This window comes from Ranitomeya imitator, chromosome 3, assembly GCF_032444005.1.
Source record: "Ranitomeya imitator isolate aRanImi1 chromosome 3, aRanImi1.pri, whole genome shotgun sequence".
Taxonomy (NCBI): Eukaryota; Metazoa; Chordata; class Amphibia; order Anura; family Dendrobatidae; genus Ranitomeya; species Ranitomeya imitator.
Genome location: NC_091284.1, coordinates 579,070,965 through 579,085,783, shown reverse-complemented (window position 1 = coordinate 579,085,783; position 14,819 = coordinate 579,070,965). Strand labels below are relative to the sequence as shown.

The 14,819-nt window shown below is 48.0% G+C and overlaps 1 protein-coding gene across 11 annotated transcripts in view; it reads right to left on the bottom strand.

The window, feature by feature from the left end:
- The window catches only part of DOCK9 (dedicator of cytokinesis 9), a 350,201-nt gene that overhangs the window by 95,803 nt on the left and 239,579 nt on the right, over positions 1–14,819 (bottom strand). For 6 of the 11 annotated variants that reach the window (XM_069757993.1, XM_069757997.1, XM_069757990.1 and 3 more), the window contains exons 20-26: positions 14,347–14,470; positions 13,010–13,131; positions 12,818–12,904; positions 12,475–12,564; positions 11,092–11,207; positions 2,102–2,171; positions 1,047–1,172 (exon numbers count right to left, since the gene is read on the bottom strand). In XM_069757993.1, coding sequence (XP_069614094.1) covers positions 1,047–1,172; positions 2,102–2,171; positions 11,092–11,207; positions 12,475–12,564; positions 12,818–12,904; positions 13,010–13,131; positions 14,347–14,470 — 735 coding nt within the window. Of the gene's footprint in view, positions 1–1,046; positions 1,173–2,101; positions 2,172–11,091; positions 11,208–12,474; positions 12,565–12,817; positions 12,908–13,009; positions 13,132–14,346; positions 14,471–14,819 lie in introns of all 11 variants that reach the window. The other 5 variants (XM_069757992.1, XM_069757989.1, XM_069757994.1 and 2 more) reach the window with 1 other exon arrangement.

Below are 14,819 nucleotides of genomic sequence, written 5' to 3'. Positions count from 1 at the left end.
AAAGCTTCCATGGGCCTTCTAATTGGCCATAAGTATATTTCAAATGATGAAGCAAAATGGCTTAAGAACAAAGAGAAGGTAATGGTAACAGAGTGACCATCACAAAGGTCAGACCTTTGGCTGAAAAATGTAGGGGCAGCACTGTAGAAGCCCAACAAAACTGACTGGGTTACACCAGTTCTGTCAGGAGGAATGGGCAAAACTATGAGCAACCAGACACCATGGACTGCACATGGACCCATTATACACCATTATGTCTCCGTGCACATGGCTGCTTTCCAACGTAGATCAATGGTTTGGACGGAAAAAAGAAATCACAGCATGCAATAGTTTGGTCTGTTTTAGGGACCAGAATAATGCATGCAATAAAAGGCGGCTCTGGCACCTATCCGCAATGCAGATGAGCGCACAATTCACAATCGTGACTGGCCAATATTCAATACTAGATTGTGGCCCGATTCTAACGCATCGGGTATTCTAGAATATGCATGTCCCCGTAGTATATGGACAATGATGATTCCAGAATTCGCGGCAGACTGTGCCCGTTGCTGATTGGTTGAGGCAACCTTTATGACATCATCGTCGCCATGGCAACCATTATGACATCATCGTCGCTGTGCCCGTTGCTGATTGGTCGAGGCCTGGCGGCCTCGACCAATCAGAGACGCGGGATTTCTACGTCGATGCTGTGGCGGTCTCTGATTGGTCGAGGCCTGGCGGCCTCGACCAATCAGAGAGCCGGGATTTCCAGGACAGACAGACAGACAGACGGAAAAACCCTTAGACAATTATATATATAGATGGCGGTCTGAACCCAACCATAGACAATGCTACCAAATACTGACCATGTGTATGTAAACTTTTCAGTTCTAGGAATGTGATGAAAGAAATAAAAGCTGAAATAAATAATGTTCTCTAACATTAGTCGGGCATTTCACATTCTTGAACTATAGTAGTAATTCTAAGTGACCTAATAGAGGGAATGTGTGCTAGCATTAGATATCGGGAATTGTATGAACGCGGTATGTGACATTAACTAGTTGTACCTTGAGAAGCTTGTTACATGTTAAGAAATCGGCGGAAGGCTTGAGGATGGCGGTCATGGATTTGGCCAGCTCTTCGTGTACCGTCTTGTATTCTGACGTGACATACGGTTCTGCCTTGTAGACATACTGGTACATACAGATTAAATAGGATTAGAAACTGGCCATACGTCAAGAGCAAGAACAACATTTTTAGCAAAAGCAGATGGCGACCTGCCTCTGTGCTCACACATCTATAGAGTAAGGGCCGCGCTACGTGGACACTTTCTGCAGCACAGCTAATTGATTTCATGCGACAGCTGAAGTCTATGAGGTTTTATGCAGCTGAATAGCTAAGTACAAGTGCTCACTTGTACAACAGTTTACACATCTATAGCATAAGCCCTAACTGGGCCAAGATGGCAGCGATGAGGAATAATGCACATTTCAGTACATTGGATGGTAGCACTACAGAGAGTTTCTAAGGCCCAAAATGTGTGGGATCTTTTTTTTATATAAAACTTTCCTCATCCTGAGATCACACACATGTAGTGCAGTATAAAACACAGTAACACTAGCATTACATCTCCTGAGAATGACAGCATGAGCATTCTGCACTAACTATACCCTCTCCCCAGGCACAGCTTCTGTTCCCATCATTAATTCTAGTCTCACTTAGCAGTCTGGAAATAGTAAAGTGAAATCGGGCTCAACTATATCACTTAATACTAAAAAAAAGTTGTTTAGCACTTAGGTATCTGACTGAAGATACCCTGACCCTTTTTAACATTATTTATTGAATCAACCATCATCACTTTCAGAGGCTGCGGTCTATCATATATGAACTACACCATATCATACTACATGAGAAAGTCTCCTGCAATGCTGAAGAAGAACTTTTCTTCAATGTAGGCATAGCAGACATTCTCATAGAACACAGGCCAAGATAGAAAATGATTATTTCCACAACTGGCCATATTTCTTCATAGTAATCAACCCTCCTTATAAATATTGTCCAACATTACAAATGGCAATTGTAAAAGTCATGTATAAAGATACACCACCATTCTTCAACATACCTTAACGTATGACCTCAAGTAGCTCTCCAGCCCCTCTTCATGGCACTGAGAAACAACGTGGATAATGACCCTAAAAAGAGAAGCCAGATCTTAGCTTTAGCTTCTATATAAATGGCAAACGGCTTCTTTTAAAGGGAATCTGTCACCAGCTTTTTCGTATATAAGCTGCGGCCATGGCCATCAGGGCTTATCTACAGCATTCTGTAATGCTGTAAATAAGCCCCGATGTAACCTGAAAGATAAGAAAAACAAGTTAGATTATACTCACCCAGGGGCGTTCCCGCTGCGGTCGGGTCTGAGGGGTGTCGCAGGTCCGGGGCCTCCTATCTTCATACGATGACGTCTTCTTCCTTGCTTCTGTCGCGGCTCCAGCGCAGGCGTACTGATTTGCCCTGTTGATGGCAGCGTAAAGTACTGCAGTGCGCAGGCGCTGGGCCTCTCTGACCTTTCCCGGCGTCTGTGCACTGCAGTACTTTACGCTGACATCAACAGGCCAGATCAGTACGCCTGCGCTGGAGCCGCGACAGAAGCAAGGAAGAGGATGACATTGCATGAAGATGGGAGGTGCCGGACCCGGACCTGCAACGCCTATTGGACCGGACCGCTCCTGGGTGAGTATAATCTAACTTGCTTTTCTTATCTTTCAGGATACATCAGGGGCTTATCTACAGCATTACAGAATTCTGTAGATAAGCCCCTAATGGCCATGGCCGCAGCTTATATACGAAAAAGTAGGTGACAGATTCCCTTTAATAAGTCCATTGTCCTTGAAAATACAGATGTAGAAGGAGTAGAGTACATGTACATATGTGTATGCACTGCAAACATTCACATCTAATGATACAGCATGAACATGGCACCGACCACTAGAGTTGGTGCAATCTTCCACCCCAGAAATCTGTCCCTATCGGACAGGAGCTCTGAGAACACCTCTGACCTGATGGCATCCGCAGTTCTTCTTTTGATTAGCTGGCCTGACGCACATGTGGCATCACGCCAGGCCGACTAATCAAAAGAAGCGCTGCAGAGGACTTTTTTTTAATAGTCTAGAGCATCTTTCTTAGAACTCTGTGCTGTACTTTTCCGCTGTACTTCTTCGTAGATATTTATGAATACATTGTCAACAAGGTGTTACCATTTCCCTTGTCACATTACCAAGTCCTCACACATGCAGATACTCTCAGTGCTGATTGGACAGTGTGAGACTGTGTAGGGACACACCCCTGATTGGTAACACCCAGCTGTCAATTTATTTAACAACTATTGGAAGAATAACAAGAATGGCACAATGCAGAGAGAAGATGCTCCAGAACTGTGTATATCATGGGGAACACAAGCACTTACTACACAGGCATGTCTCCAGAGATGGCTTCTCATATAAGGAATCTACTATGTAATTGTCTAAGGGTCACTTCTGTCTGTCCTTCTGTCTGTCCTGTCACGGATATTCATTGGTCGCGGCCTCTGTCTGTCGTGGAATCCAAGTCGCTGATTGGTCGTGGCAAAACACCCACGACCATTGCCACGACCAATCAGCGACGGTACAGTTCGGCGGCAATATGGCCGCTCTTTCCTTCCCGCAGTCAGTGCCCGCTCCATACTCCCCTCCAGTCATCCAGTCAGCTCTCACACAGGGTTAATGCCAGCGTTACTGGAGCGCGGAGCTATTAACGCTGTGTGACCAACTCTTTACTATTGATGCTGCGTATGCAGCATCAATAGTAAAAAGATCTAATGTTACAAATAAGAATAATAAAAAAATAGGGATTTTTGTGTGTACTCACCGTAAAATCCTTTTCTCCGAGCCACTCATTGGGGGACACAGGACCATGGGTTATGCTGCTGTCACTAGGAGGCTGACACTAAGCTGAGACAAAAAAGGGTTAGCTCCTCCCCTGCAGTATACACCCTCATGCTGGCATGCAGAGACCCAGTTAAGTGCAAAAGCAGTAGGATAATGAGAACAATATATCAAAAAACATTGGAACATAACATGTCAAACAACAGTCAAAGACTAAAAAAGATAACTAGCCGTAAGGCTACCAGGGTGGGTGCTGTGTCCCCCAATGAGTGGCTCGGAGAAAAGGATTTTACGGTGAGTACACACAAAAATCCCTATTTCTCCTTCGCCTCATTGGGGGACACAGGACCATGGGACGTCCCAAAGCAGTCCCTGGGAGGGAAACAATACAACCACGTAACTTCATGTACCATCTGACTACCAATGCGCAACGGCCGCCTGCAGGATACGCCTGCCAAGGGCCGCGTCCGCAGAGGATTGGATATGCACATTGTAATGCTTTGTGAAGGTATGCAGGCTGGACCACGTTGCGGCCTTGCAAACCTGCTCCGCTGATGCCTGGTGCCGGATGGCCCAGGAAGCACCCATCGACCGAGTGGAGTGAGCTCTAATCCCCGCCGGGATAGGACTGCCCCTGACCCGATAGGATTCCTGGATAGCAGATCGGATCCATCTAGCTATCGTGGATTTAGACGCCGCCAAACCCTTTCTGTGACCCTCCGGGAGCACGAAAAGGGCGTCCGATTTTCTGAAGTGTGCCGTTCTGGAAATGTACCTCCTGAGAGCCCGTACCACGTCCAGAGTATGGAGAGCCTTCTCGACCCTATGTTTAGGCTGCGGACAAAAGGAGGGAAGGATGATGTCCTCGTTAAGGTGGAAAGATGAGACCACCTTTGGAAGAAACGCGGGAGAAGGACGTAGGACTACCTTGTCCTGATGAAAGGCAAGGAAAGGTGCCCGACAGGATAGAGCGGCGAGCTCTGAAACCCTTCTGATGGACGTCACCGCTACCAGGAAGGCAACCTTCCAAGAGAGAACAGAGAGCGGAACGTCTTGAAGGGGTTCGAACGGCGGTTCCTGGAGAGCCCCCAGGACCAAATTGAGATCCCAGGTCTCCAAAGGCATCCTGTAAGGAGGAACAACGTGGGAGACTCCCTGAATGAAAGTCTTGACCTGAAGGTTGGTGGCGATCCTACGCTGGAACAGCACGGATAAGGCTGAGATCTGACCCTTAAGAGAGCTCAGGGCCAAACCGGAATCCAGACCGGACTGAAGGAAATTCAGGATACAAGGGATGGAGAAGCTGAGCGGAGGGAGCCCTCGGAGCCTGCACCAAGAAAAGAAGGTCTTCCAGACGCGGTGGTAGATAGAGGCAGAGGACGCCTTGCGAGCACTTAGCATGGTAGGAATGACCTGCTGAGAGAAACCAGCACGAGCTAGAATCCAGGTTTCAACAGCCACGCCGTCAAACGTAGGGCCCCTGAGCTCTGATGGTAGATCGGTCCTTGGCGAAGTAGGTCTGGGCGGTCTGGCAACCGCAAGGGGACGTCGGCTACGAGCTGAACGAGCTCCGCGTACCAAGCGCGACGAGGCCAGTCTGGGGCGACCAGAATGACCGGGCCTCCCTCCGTCCTGATCTTTCGGATGACCTTCGGCAGTAAGGGAAGAGGAGGAAACACGTATGGGAGTTGAAAATGATGCCACGGAGAAATTAGCGCGTCCACTCCTATGGCCTGGGGATCCCGAGATCGAGCGATGAAGTTGTGGACCTTGGCGTTCCATCTGGATGCCATCAGATCCACGTCCGGGGTCCCCCAGCGAAGACAGATCTGGTGAAAAACTTCTGGGTGAAGTTCCCATTCCCCCGAGGCAAGGCCCTGGCGGCTCAGGAAGTCCGCTGCCCAGTTCTCGACTCCCGGAATGTGCACCGCCGAGATGATGGAGTGGTTGGTCTCGGCCCAACGAAGGATGAGAGAGACTTCCCTCGTCGCCGCCCTGCTGCGGGTACCCCCCTGGTGGTTGATGTAAGCCACCGCCGTGACGTTGTCCGATTGGACTCTTATTGGGTGACCCGCAAGCAGAGCGTGGAAGTGAATCAGAGCAAGTCTGATAGCACGAATCTCCAGAATGTTGATGGGGAGGCTGGATTCCCGAGCAGTCCAACGACCCTGGGCCGAGTGGTGAAGAAACACCGCCCCCCAGCCAAGAAGACTGGCGTCGGTGGTTACCACTAACCAGCGGAACGGGAGGAAGGACTTCCCCTGGAGAAGAGATGGTCCCAGGGTCCACCAAATGAGAGAATGTCTGACCCGAGGAGACAGGGGACAAGGGAGGTCGAGAGAAAAGAGACTCCTGTCCCAGTTGTCCAGCAGAGCCTGTTGTAAGGGGCGGAGATGGAGTTGAGCGAAGGGAACAGCTTCGATTGCCGCAACCATCTTTCCCAGGATCTTCATGGCGAACCGAATGGTTCGCGGGCGAGGATGGCAGAGTGTACGGACTCCCTGCTGGAGCGCTTGGACCGAGGAAGCAAAACCAGCCCCCTTGAAGTGTCCAGGATCATTCCCAGAAAGGAGATCCGACGGGAAGGAACGGGAGATGACTTGTCTAAGTTGATCAGCCAGCCCAGGCGAGAAAGCGAATCCAGGGTAATGTGGACGCTTGACTCGCAGGCCTGAAACGACGGGCCCTTTATGAGGAGATCGTCTAAGTAAGGTAATACGACGACTCCTCGAGAGTGAAGAATGGCCATGACAGCCGCCATGACCTTGGTGAACACCCTGGGCGCCGTGGCGAGACCGAAGGGCAAGGCTGTGAACTGAAAATGGTCCTCTCGAATGGCAAAGCGAAGGAACCTCTGATGAGGCGGGAAGATCGGGATGTGAAGATAGGCATCCTTGATGTCTATCGAGGCCAGAAATTCCCCTCTTTCCATGGAGGAGATGACCGATCTGAGCGATTCCATCCTGAAGTGCCGGACTCTCACGCACCTGTTCAGAAGCTTCAGATCCAAGATGGGACGAACGGTCCCGTCCTTCTTTGGCACGACGAAGAGGTTTGAGTAGAAGCCTCTGAACCTCTCGTGTTCCGGGACCGGCACGATGACCCCGCTCTGGCGGAGGGAGTGGATGGCGCAAAGAAGGGCGCGAGACTGAGCTCCCGAACTGGGAAGACGAGAGGGGAAGAACCGAGTGGGAGGGGGAGAGGAGAACTCTATCTTGTAGCCAGACGATACCAGATCTCTGACCCATTCGTCGTGAACGACGGAGAGCCAGGCTTGTTGAAAAAGGAGTAGACGACCGCCTACTCTTCTGGGATCGACTGGCGCAGTTCCCGAGTCATTGAGAAGGGAATCTGGGAGGTCTGGAACCTCTGGTTCGGGGCTGCCTCGGTTTCCCGCGCCAGGAGGGATTAGGTCTGAAGGATGGACGAACGTCTCTGTCTGCGCGGGCGGAGCGGTCCGATCTGGGAAGGCCAGAGGGATTGGACCAGGCAGAGTTGGTACGAAAAGGCCGAAAACGAAAGTAAGGCTGGCGCTGGAAAGCCGCCTTGGGCCTCTGTTGGGGAAGAAACTTGCTCTTTCCCCCTGTGGCGTCGGAAATAAGCTGGTCAAGCTTTTCGCCGAAAAGACGCCCGCTTTGAAAAGGGAGAGAAATCAGAGATTTTTTAGAGGAAGAGTCTGCGCGCCAATCTCTGAGCCAAAGGGCCCTTCTAATAGCGATGGCGTTGGAAGCCGCCGAAGCAGCGCAATTTGCCGCGTCGAGGGATGCGAACATAACGTAATCGCTGGCCATGGCTAGCTGCTTAGCCAGGTCCGCCATCTCCGAGGGGAGGTCCTGCTCATTAATGGATTTCGCTAGGGCATCCGCCCAGGAAACCATAGCCTTGGACACCCAGGCCGCGGCGAAGGAGGGAGACAGGGACGAGCCAGAGGCTTCGTACACCGAGCGAGCTAGAGAGTCTATCTGGCGTTCGGTGGGACTCTTAATTGAAGCGCCCTCCGGGACTGAGAGAAGAGTCTTAGAAGCCAGGCGCGAGACCGGCGGATCTACCGTGGGGGGATCCGTCCAGTCTTTCACGAGATCAGCTGAGAAGGGATACTTGGAAACCAAGACCTTCTTACCCGTGAAGCGCTTGTCTGGGTGTTCCCTGTGACGCCTGACTATGTCCAGGAAGGCTGGATGAGAGGCAAAAGCTTTGTGAGAACGCTTGGTTCTGGAAAAGGAGACCGCATGTTCCGGAGCGGAATTAGAATCGTCATCCACCTTTAGTGCGTGATTGACTGCTACGATGAGGGAGTCAACCGTGGCTCTGAACTCCGGAGCCTCCGGATCCAAAGAAATTTCAGACTCATGTTCAGAGTCCTGAACGCTTCGAGCCCCCAAAGAGGGTGAGCGAGAGGTGGAGCTGCCAGAGTCTGAGTGACGAGGAGAACGCTCCGGAGAGGTAGTACGGGTCCGTTTTCTGGACGACCGTGCCTCTTTAAGAGGCGAGCGGCCCCTGCTGGCCGACGATTCCCCTGCTATGGAGGGATCCCTTAGCACCTGTAGCGGATTGCCCCGTTCCCCGGGAGGATTTTGAATGGACTTGATGGCGTTAGCTAAAAAATCCACGGACTGAGAAAGCGAGGCGACCCACGGGGGGGGGGCTAGGTACTCCAGGGTCGGCGGCGGTGGAGGGCTCCTGGGCACATGGGGCATCGCAGGCAGAGCAGAGGGGAGAGCTTTGAGGCCTGGGAAGAGGGGCCTGGCAGGTGGTACACGCAGAAAAGAAGGTTGTATGCACCTTAGAAGATTTTTTTAGACCTTGACTGCGACATGATGCTAATGCAGACAAAATTACAGGGTCTATATAGAGGTGACCAGTGACTGAGAGGGCGCTGCAGAGGGGAGCTAACGATGTCTCCTTACCCCGGTCCTGTGTCCCGCTATCCAGGAGAGACGAACTGCTGGGGTGTTCACTCTGAGAGGAGGAAGCCGGCTGCACGTGGGCCACTGACGCACCAGAGATGCGACAGGCAGGAGCTGCGGCGCTGAGGAGAGGGACCAAGATGGCCGCCGAGATCAGGAAGAGAAATCTCGGCGGCTGTGAGAAGCGCCAGGAGCGGGGGGCGGCGCCACAGACACTGGCTGGAGTGGGCGGAGCTTAGCGGCGGCGACCAGCGGCTAGGCCGAAGCCGGGGACTAAATTTGCGGCCTTGGCCCGGCGCGCGGTCGCGAGCGCCGGAAAGGGACAGGGACCGCCCAAAAAGCCTGCAGATGGAGCCCAGGGATGAGGAGCCCTCCTGACCGCCGGCGACACCCCCCCCCCCAGTCCCCCCACCGGGCACTTACCCTGAAATGGAGGTGAGAGGGAACCATGGTGCCATATATAGGAACGGTGCAGGGGTTGGGAAGCCTTCTATCCACCTACCCCACATGGGGGGTGGAGAGGAACCGTCCACCACCTGAGTCACAAGTCACATTGGTGATGCAGTGTGGTCTGCACGGACGCCACTGGGATAAAGCCACTGTACAGCCGAGGGTAGAACCTGGTGGACAGGGCAGATGTCCGGCAATAAAAAGGCCTGGCTGCGGAGGAGGATACTGGAGGTAGGAACACCAGTGCTCGTCGGTTTAAGGGGAGATCGGGGCCCATTAGGGGAGAAACCGTCGCCCAAAAAAAAAAAAAAAAAAAAAAGGACAGCTCAGGCAGTGGCTCCCACGTCGCAGGAGAGGATACGGTGAGGTGAAACTCCCGTGCTCGCCTGTTGTTGGTTCGGGGGAGATCGGACCTTAGAAGAATCCGTCGCCCCCTTCGTCCGGAATAGATGAAAAAAGAGAGAAAAAAATCAGTGTGCCTCCTACGGACACTAAGCTTAAACTGGGTCTCTGCATGCCAGCATGAGGGTGTATACTGCAGGGGAGGAGCTAACCCTTTTTTGTCTCAGCTTAGTGTCAGCCTCCTAGTGACAGCAGCATAACCCATGGTCCTGTGTCCCCCAATGAGGCGAAGGAGAAAAGGTTATTCTCACCCTCCGATGTGGCATCCTGTCCTTGGCAGTGCAAGCGGCAGATTCCGGTGCTAAGGATGCTATGCGAGAAAGACCTGCCATGACGTCACGGTCCTGTGACCACGACGTCATCACAGGTCCTGCGCTCATACCAACCCTGGGACCGGAAGCTGCCAAGTGCACCGCACACAGGCGCCAGGACTTCAAGGGGCCCTTGGAGGGTGAGTATATGTTTATTTTTTAACCTGTTACATACGTGACTGGGCAATATACCACGTGACTGGCCAATATACTACGTGACTGGGCAATATACTATGTGACTGGGCAATATACTACGTGACTGGGCAATATACCACGTGACTGGCCAATATACTACGTGACTGGGCAATATACTACGTGACTGGGCAATATACTATGTGACTGGGCAATATACTACGTGGCTGGGCAATATACTACGTAGCTGGGCAATATACTACGTGACTGGCCAATATTCTACGTGACTGGGTAATATACTACGTGACTGGGCAATATACTACGTGACTGGGCAATATACTATGTGGCTGGGCAATATACTACGTGACTGGCCAATATTCTACGTGACTGGGCAATATACTACGTGACTGGGCAATATACTACGTGACTGGGCAATATACTATGTGACTGAGCAATATACTACGTGACTGGGCAATATACTACGTGACTGGGCAATATATTATGTGACTGGGCAATATACTACGTGACTGGGCAATATACTACGTGACTGGGCAATATACTACGTAGCTAAGCAATATACTACGTGGCTGGGCAATATACTATGTGGCTGGGCAATATACTACGTAGCTAAGCAATATACTATGTAGCTGGGCAATATACTATGTGACTGGGCAATATACTACGTAGCTAAACAATATACTACGTAGCTGGGCAATATACTACGTGGCTGGGCAATATACTATGTGGGCTGTGCAATATACTACGTGGGCTGTGCAATATACAACGTGGGCTGTGCAATATACAACATGGACATGCATATTCTAGAATACCTGATGCGTTAGAATCGGGCCACCATCTAGTTGTAACATAACAGGGGGCATGTCTTACAGCTATTAAAGTGACAATGAGCATAAAACTGACTTTGTTCTTATGTTATTTTATACATATAATGCATGTTAATATATTATACATTTCCAAAAGATTTACCTGGTCACGTTGACAGCCACTTCCTCCTGGGTAGCCCTGGTTAGGACTCTGAACATTTGGTTAAGTATAGTGGGCAGAAAGGCAATCATGACATGTCCTTCCATTGCATGCAGGCTCTGAAACAGAAACAAGTAACTGGTCAGTGTAAAGGGTTAAGCTTAGCACAACTTCTAGATGTTGTATAACTAGAACATTACTTCCCTTCACACTGGCTAATCCAACACAAGGAAAACTTATCACAATAATAGCCATTTCCACATTATCCACATACAAGTTACATCACTGGAATCAGGGTCTCCGCCTATACATTATTCTGCTCTCAAATGGGATAGCAGAAACCTAGTGACAGATTAATTTTAAATACATGTCCACCTTCATCAAGCAGCATGTGCTTCTACACTGAATAAGGGTGGTTTCACACTTGCGTTTTTGTCTGCAGCGTTTTTTGCACACAAAAACGCAACTTGTAGTATTTTTGAGAGGCGTTAAAAAAAAAAAAAAAAAAAAAAAAAACATAAAAACACACTGAAACCACCCCACACCATAAAATTGATAAAGGGATCCTACCCCTAACCCTAATCCCTTTAAGGGTAGGGTTAGGATCCCTTTAGGGTTAGGGGTAGGATCCCTTTAGGGTTAGGATCCCTACCCCTAACCCTACCCCTAGCTCTTTCTGTTTATAGTGGGTTTTTTACTTTATTTTGATGATTGGCAGCTGTCACACATTTATCTGCATGCGTTTAAAAATGCAAATGCATGAAAAAACGCATGTAAACGCGTCAAAACGCCGCGTTTTTTTCACCACATGCAAAAACGCATGGGTCAAAAAAACGCAGCGTTTGCACGCGTTTACATGCGTTTTTTCACCATGCGTTTTTTTTTTAAATGCATGCGTTTTGAAATGCAAGTGTGAAACCAGCCTAAGAGAGTCGCATACAGCAAATGTTTCCGAATGATCGGCTCACATTTCATCCTTCATCTTCTAACCCTAAGGTGATTTCCAACTTTAATTGATGCCCATCACTCCGTATAATTATATACAATTCTATACCTAAATCCGTGTCTACTTAAGTTAAGCAACAATTAGCATTATCCAGGTCCAAGGGCCACATCAGCGGCTCGGGACTGCTGGACCACATCCTCTTTGATTAGTCACTATAGAGAAGGAAATGCTAACTTCATGTCGGATATACTAAACCAGGGACTACTGGACCGTGGTCATGAAAATCATTTCTATCAACTCCAGTGTCTACCTTTTTACATCGTAAACTCCATCGAAGTGATATATCAAGTGAAACATTCCGTCACTAGATAAGTCCGTTATCAATGTTGTAAAAATAATATATAATTATGTTCAGATGATGTTATTATATTTGGATTTACCTTTAAATATTTCACAAGCTCAATTCCTAATGCCTGGGGTCCAGACTCTGTTTTCTGACAATACTGAAAGAAGTTGTGCAAGTGCTGATCCTAAGTGCAAAAAATGAAAATGACACTTTATACATGATTTAACTTGAACAGGCGTAAATAATACTCAGTTTGTTTTCGTATGACTACTCTAGCTTCTAGCAGTTTTCTGAAAGGGGACATCCCCTTTAATTGTAGAGAATTATGGAAACATTTCCACATATATGCATGTATAATAATGTGAAAGACGAATATCCAAACCTAAACACTAATAATTGTCAGCAGAAATCTTCTCGTTAACAATACATGTAGATACCTGTGCATATACAGTGGACACCAGATGAGTGGCAATCTTTAATAACGGCTTGCCTCCATCCACCCATTTAATTTCTGGTCCAGAATGCTGCTTAGGAAAGAAACATCACAATAAAATATATAAATAAAGAAATGTTTAGCACGTGAGTCTTTCATTGTATGCAGCACGGTAAGAAATCCGGATGCTTTATACCTTGCCCATCCCGGGCTCCTGATAGCACAGGTATCCTGCAGGAAGGTTGGCAGATACTGGAATGTTCTGCTCATTGGTGACCACTCGACCGTCCTTCAGCAAAGGCAGCCAGGCAAAGCCAACTGTATGCAGAAAACACACCACTCACATACCGTGCATGCAAATACCACCCCAGCATATCATCCAAAGGAAGCACAATTCAGCTACAATCCTAGAATAAACAAGAACATAAAGCGATAGCAGTGTGGATCCAGCGCGGACGAGCTTTCTAGGAATCTCTGCCAATACACGCACAAAAGCACACATTCCCCATCAGTTACTTAAGACACTGACCTATATTTGCCACTGAGGAGACATACATGCCTCTCTCCCTTACTAGTCCTCTGAGATAAGACCTATATTCTTCACTCAGATTGCAAAATGGTTTATCTCCCTGCACAATTTGAGGTAGATATTACAAAATTTATGGATATTAAATAATAAAGTGGGTGTTAAAAGGGGTTTTGCCACCTAATCTGAGAGCAGGATAATGTAGAGACAGAGACCCTGATTCCAGTGATGGTGTCACTTTACAGGGCAATCATTTTGATAAAATCACTGTTTTATCAGCAACAAATTATCACTAGAGGACTAGTAAACCTGCTGCCATGTAGTCCTCCATATTCATGAATTCTGTATAACCCCGCCCACATCACTGATTGGCAGCTTTCTGCCTATGCACAGTGTACACAGAAAGCTGCCAATCAGTTGTGAGGATAGGGTTATATAGAGAACTGCTGGATCTGCAGCAGAAAAAAAAACCCCAGTGATTATATCAAAACTGCACTAAACTGTATAATAATTGAGTCAGTGCTGGAATCAGGGTCTCTATCTCTACATCTTGCTGCATTCAGGTGAGTTAGCAAAAATCTGGTGACAGATTTTCTGTAATAGGGATGCAGTTTAGGCAACAAGAAATAAAAAACATGTGCAAGTTCTGCCAAGGACTTATATGATTATCATGCCAGAAGTAGATGTCTTTGGTTTACAGGATTGTAATCTTACAAAAACAAGAAAAAAAACCTAAATCTTAAAAATGGAGTCACGTGGAAAAAAACGGTTAGAGCTAATCAATAAGTTGAATACATGGCCAATGTACTGAAGCAGGAAATCTTATGAAATGTTACCATTCCCTTGGCTTTACATACTAATTTTCTTCAAAAATAATATTTTTTTCCTTGTGAGAGTCCCATTATGCAGTCACAGGGATTCTCAGATTTATTATCTTGATCAGCATTAATAAGTAAGTCCTGGTAATTAAATGCCAGTGTCATCTTAATGCTTTTATTTGGCCAAACCTTGGCTTTCTATGACATCTTTCTTCTTGGTGCCTCCTTTGCTTGATGTATCGCAGCTGACATGGAAGAAAGTGAACAACAAATGGTGTTTTTCATGAAGCTGTGTGGGCAGCTCTATTTTAATCTGTAAGAATGGAAAAAACATGCCTTAAATGACACTTATCACATTAACTCCTCTTCACAGCTAGCCAGCTTTAACAAAGGAGACTTTTTATAGCCTAAACAAACAAGATGCCACAATAAGACTGCGCCTCTTACTAATTTTAGTGACTTGAGAACAGAGGCAGAGCCATCATACATCCACCTTACATAGTGTAATCACGACCTAAAGGAATGTTGTGAAGAAGATTGGCATGGCATGTTACCAGATACAAACAATAATGTTTATTTGTTGATTATAATTAAAACACTTATATAAGCATAAAGGAGACAGAAAAAAACCCTATACTTGATAAAGAACACCTTCCCATGGC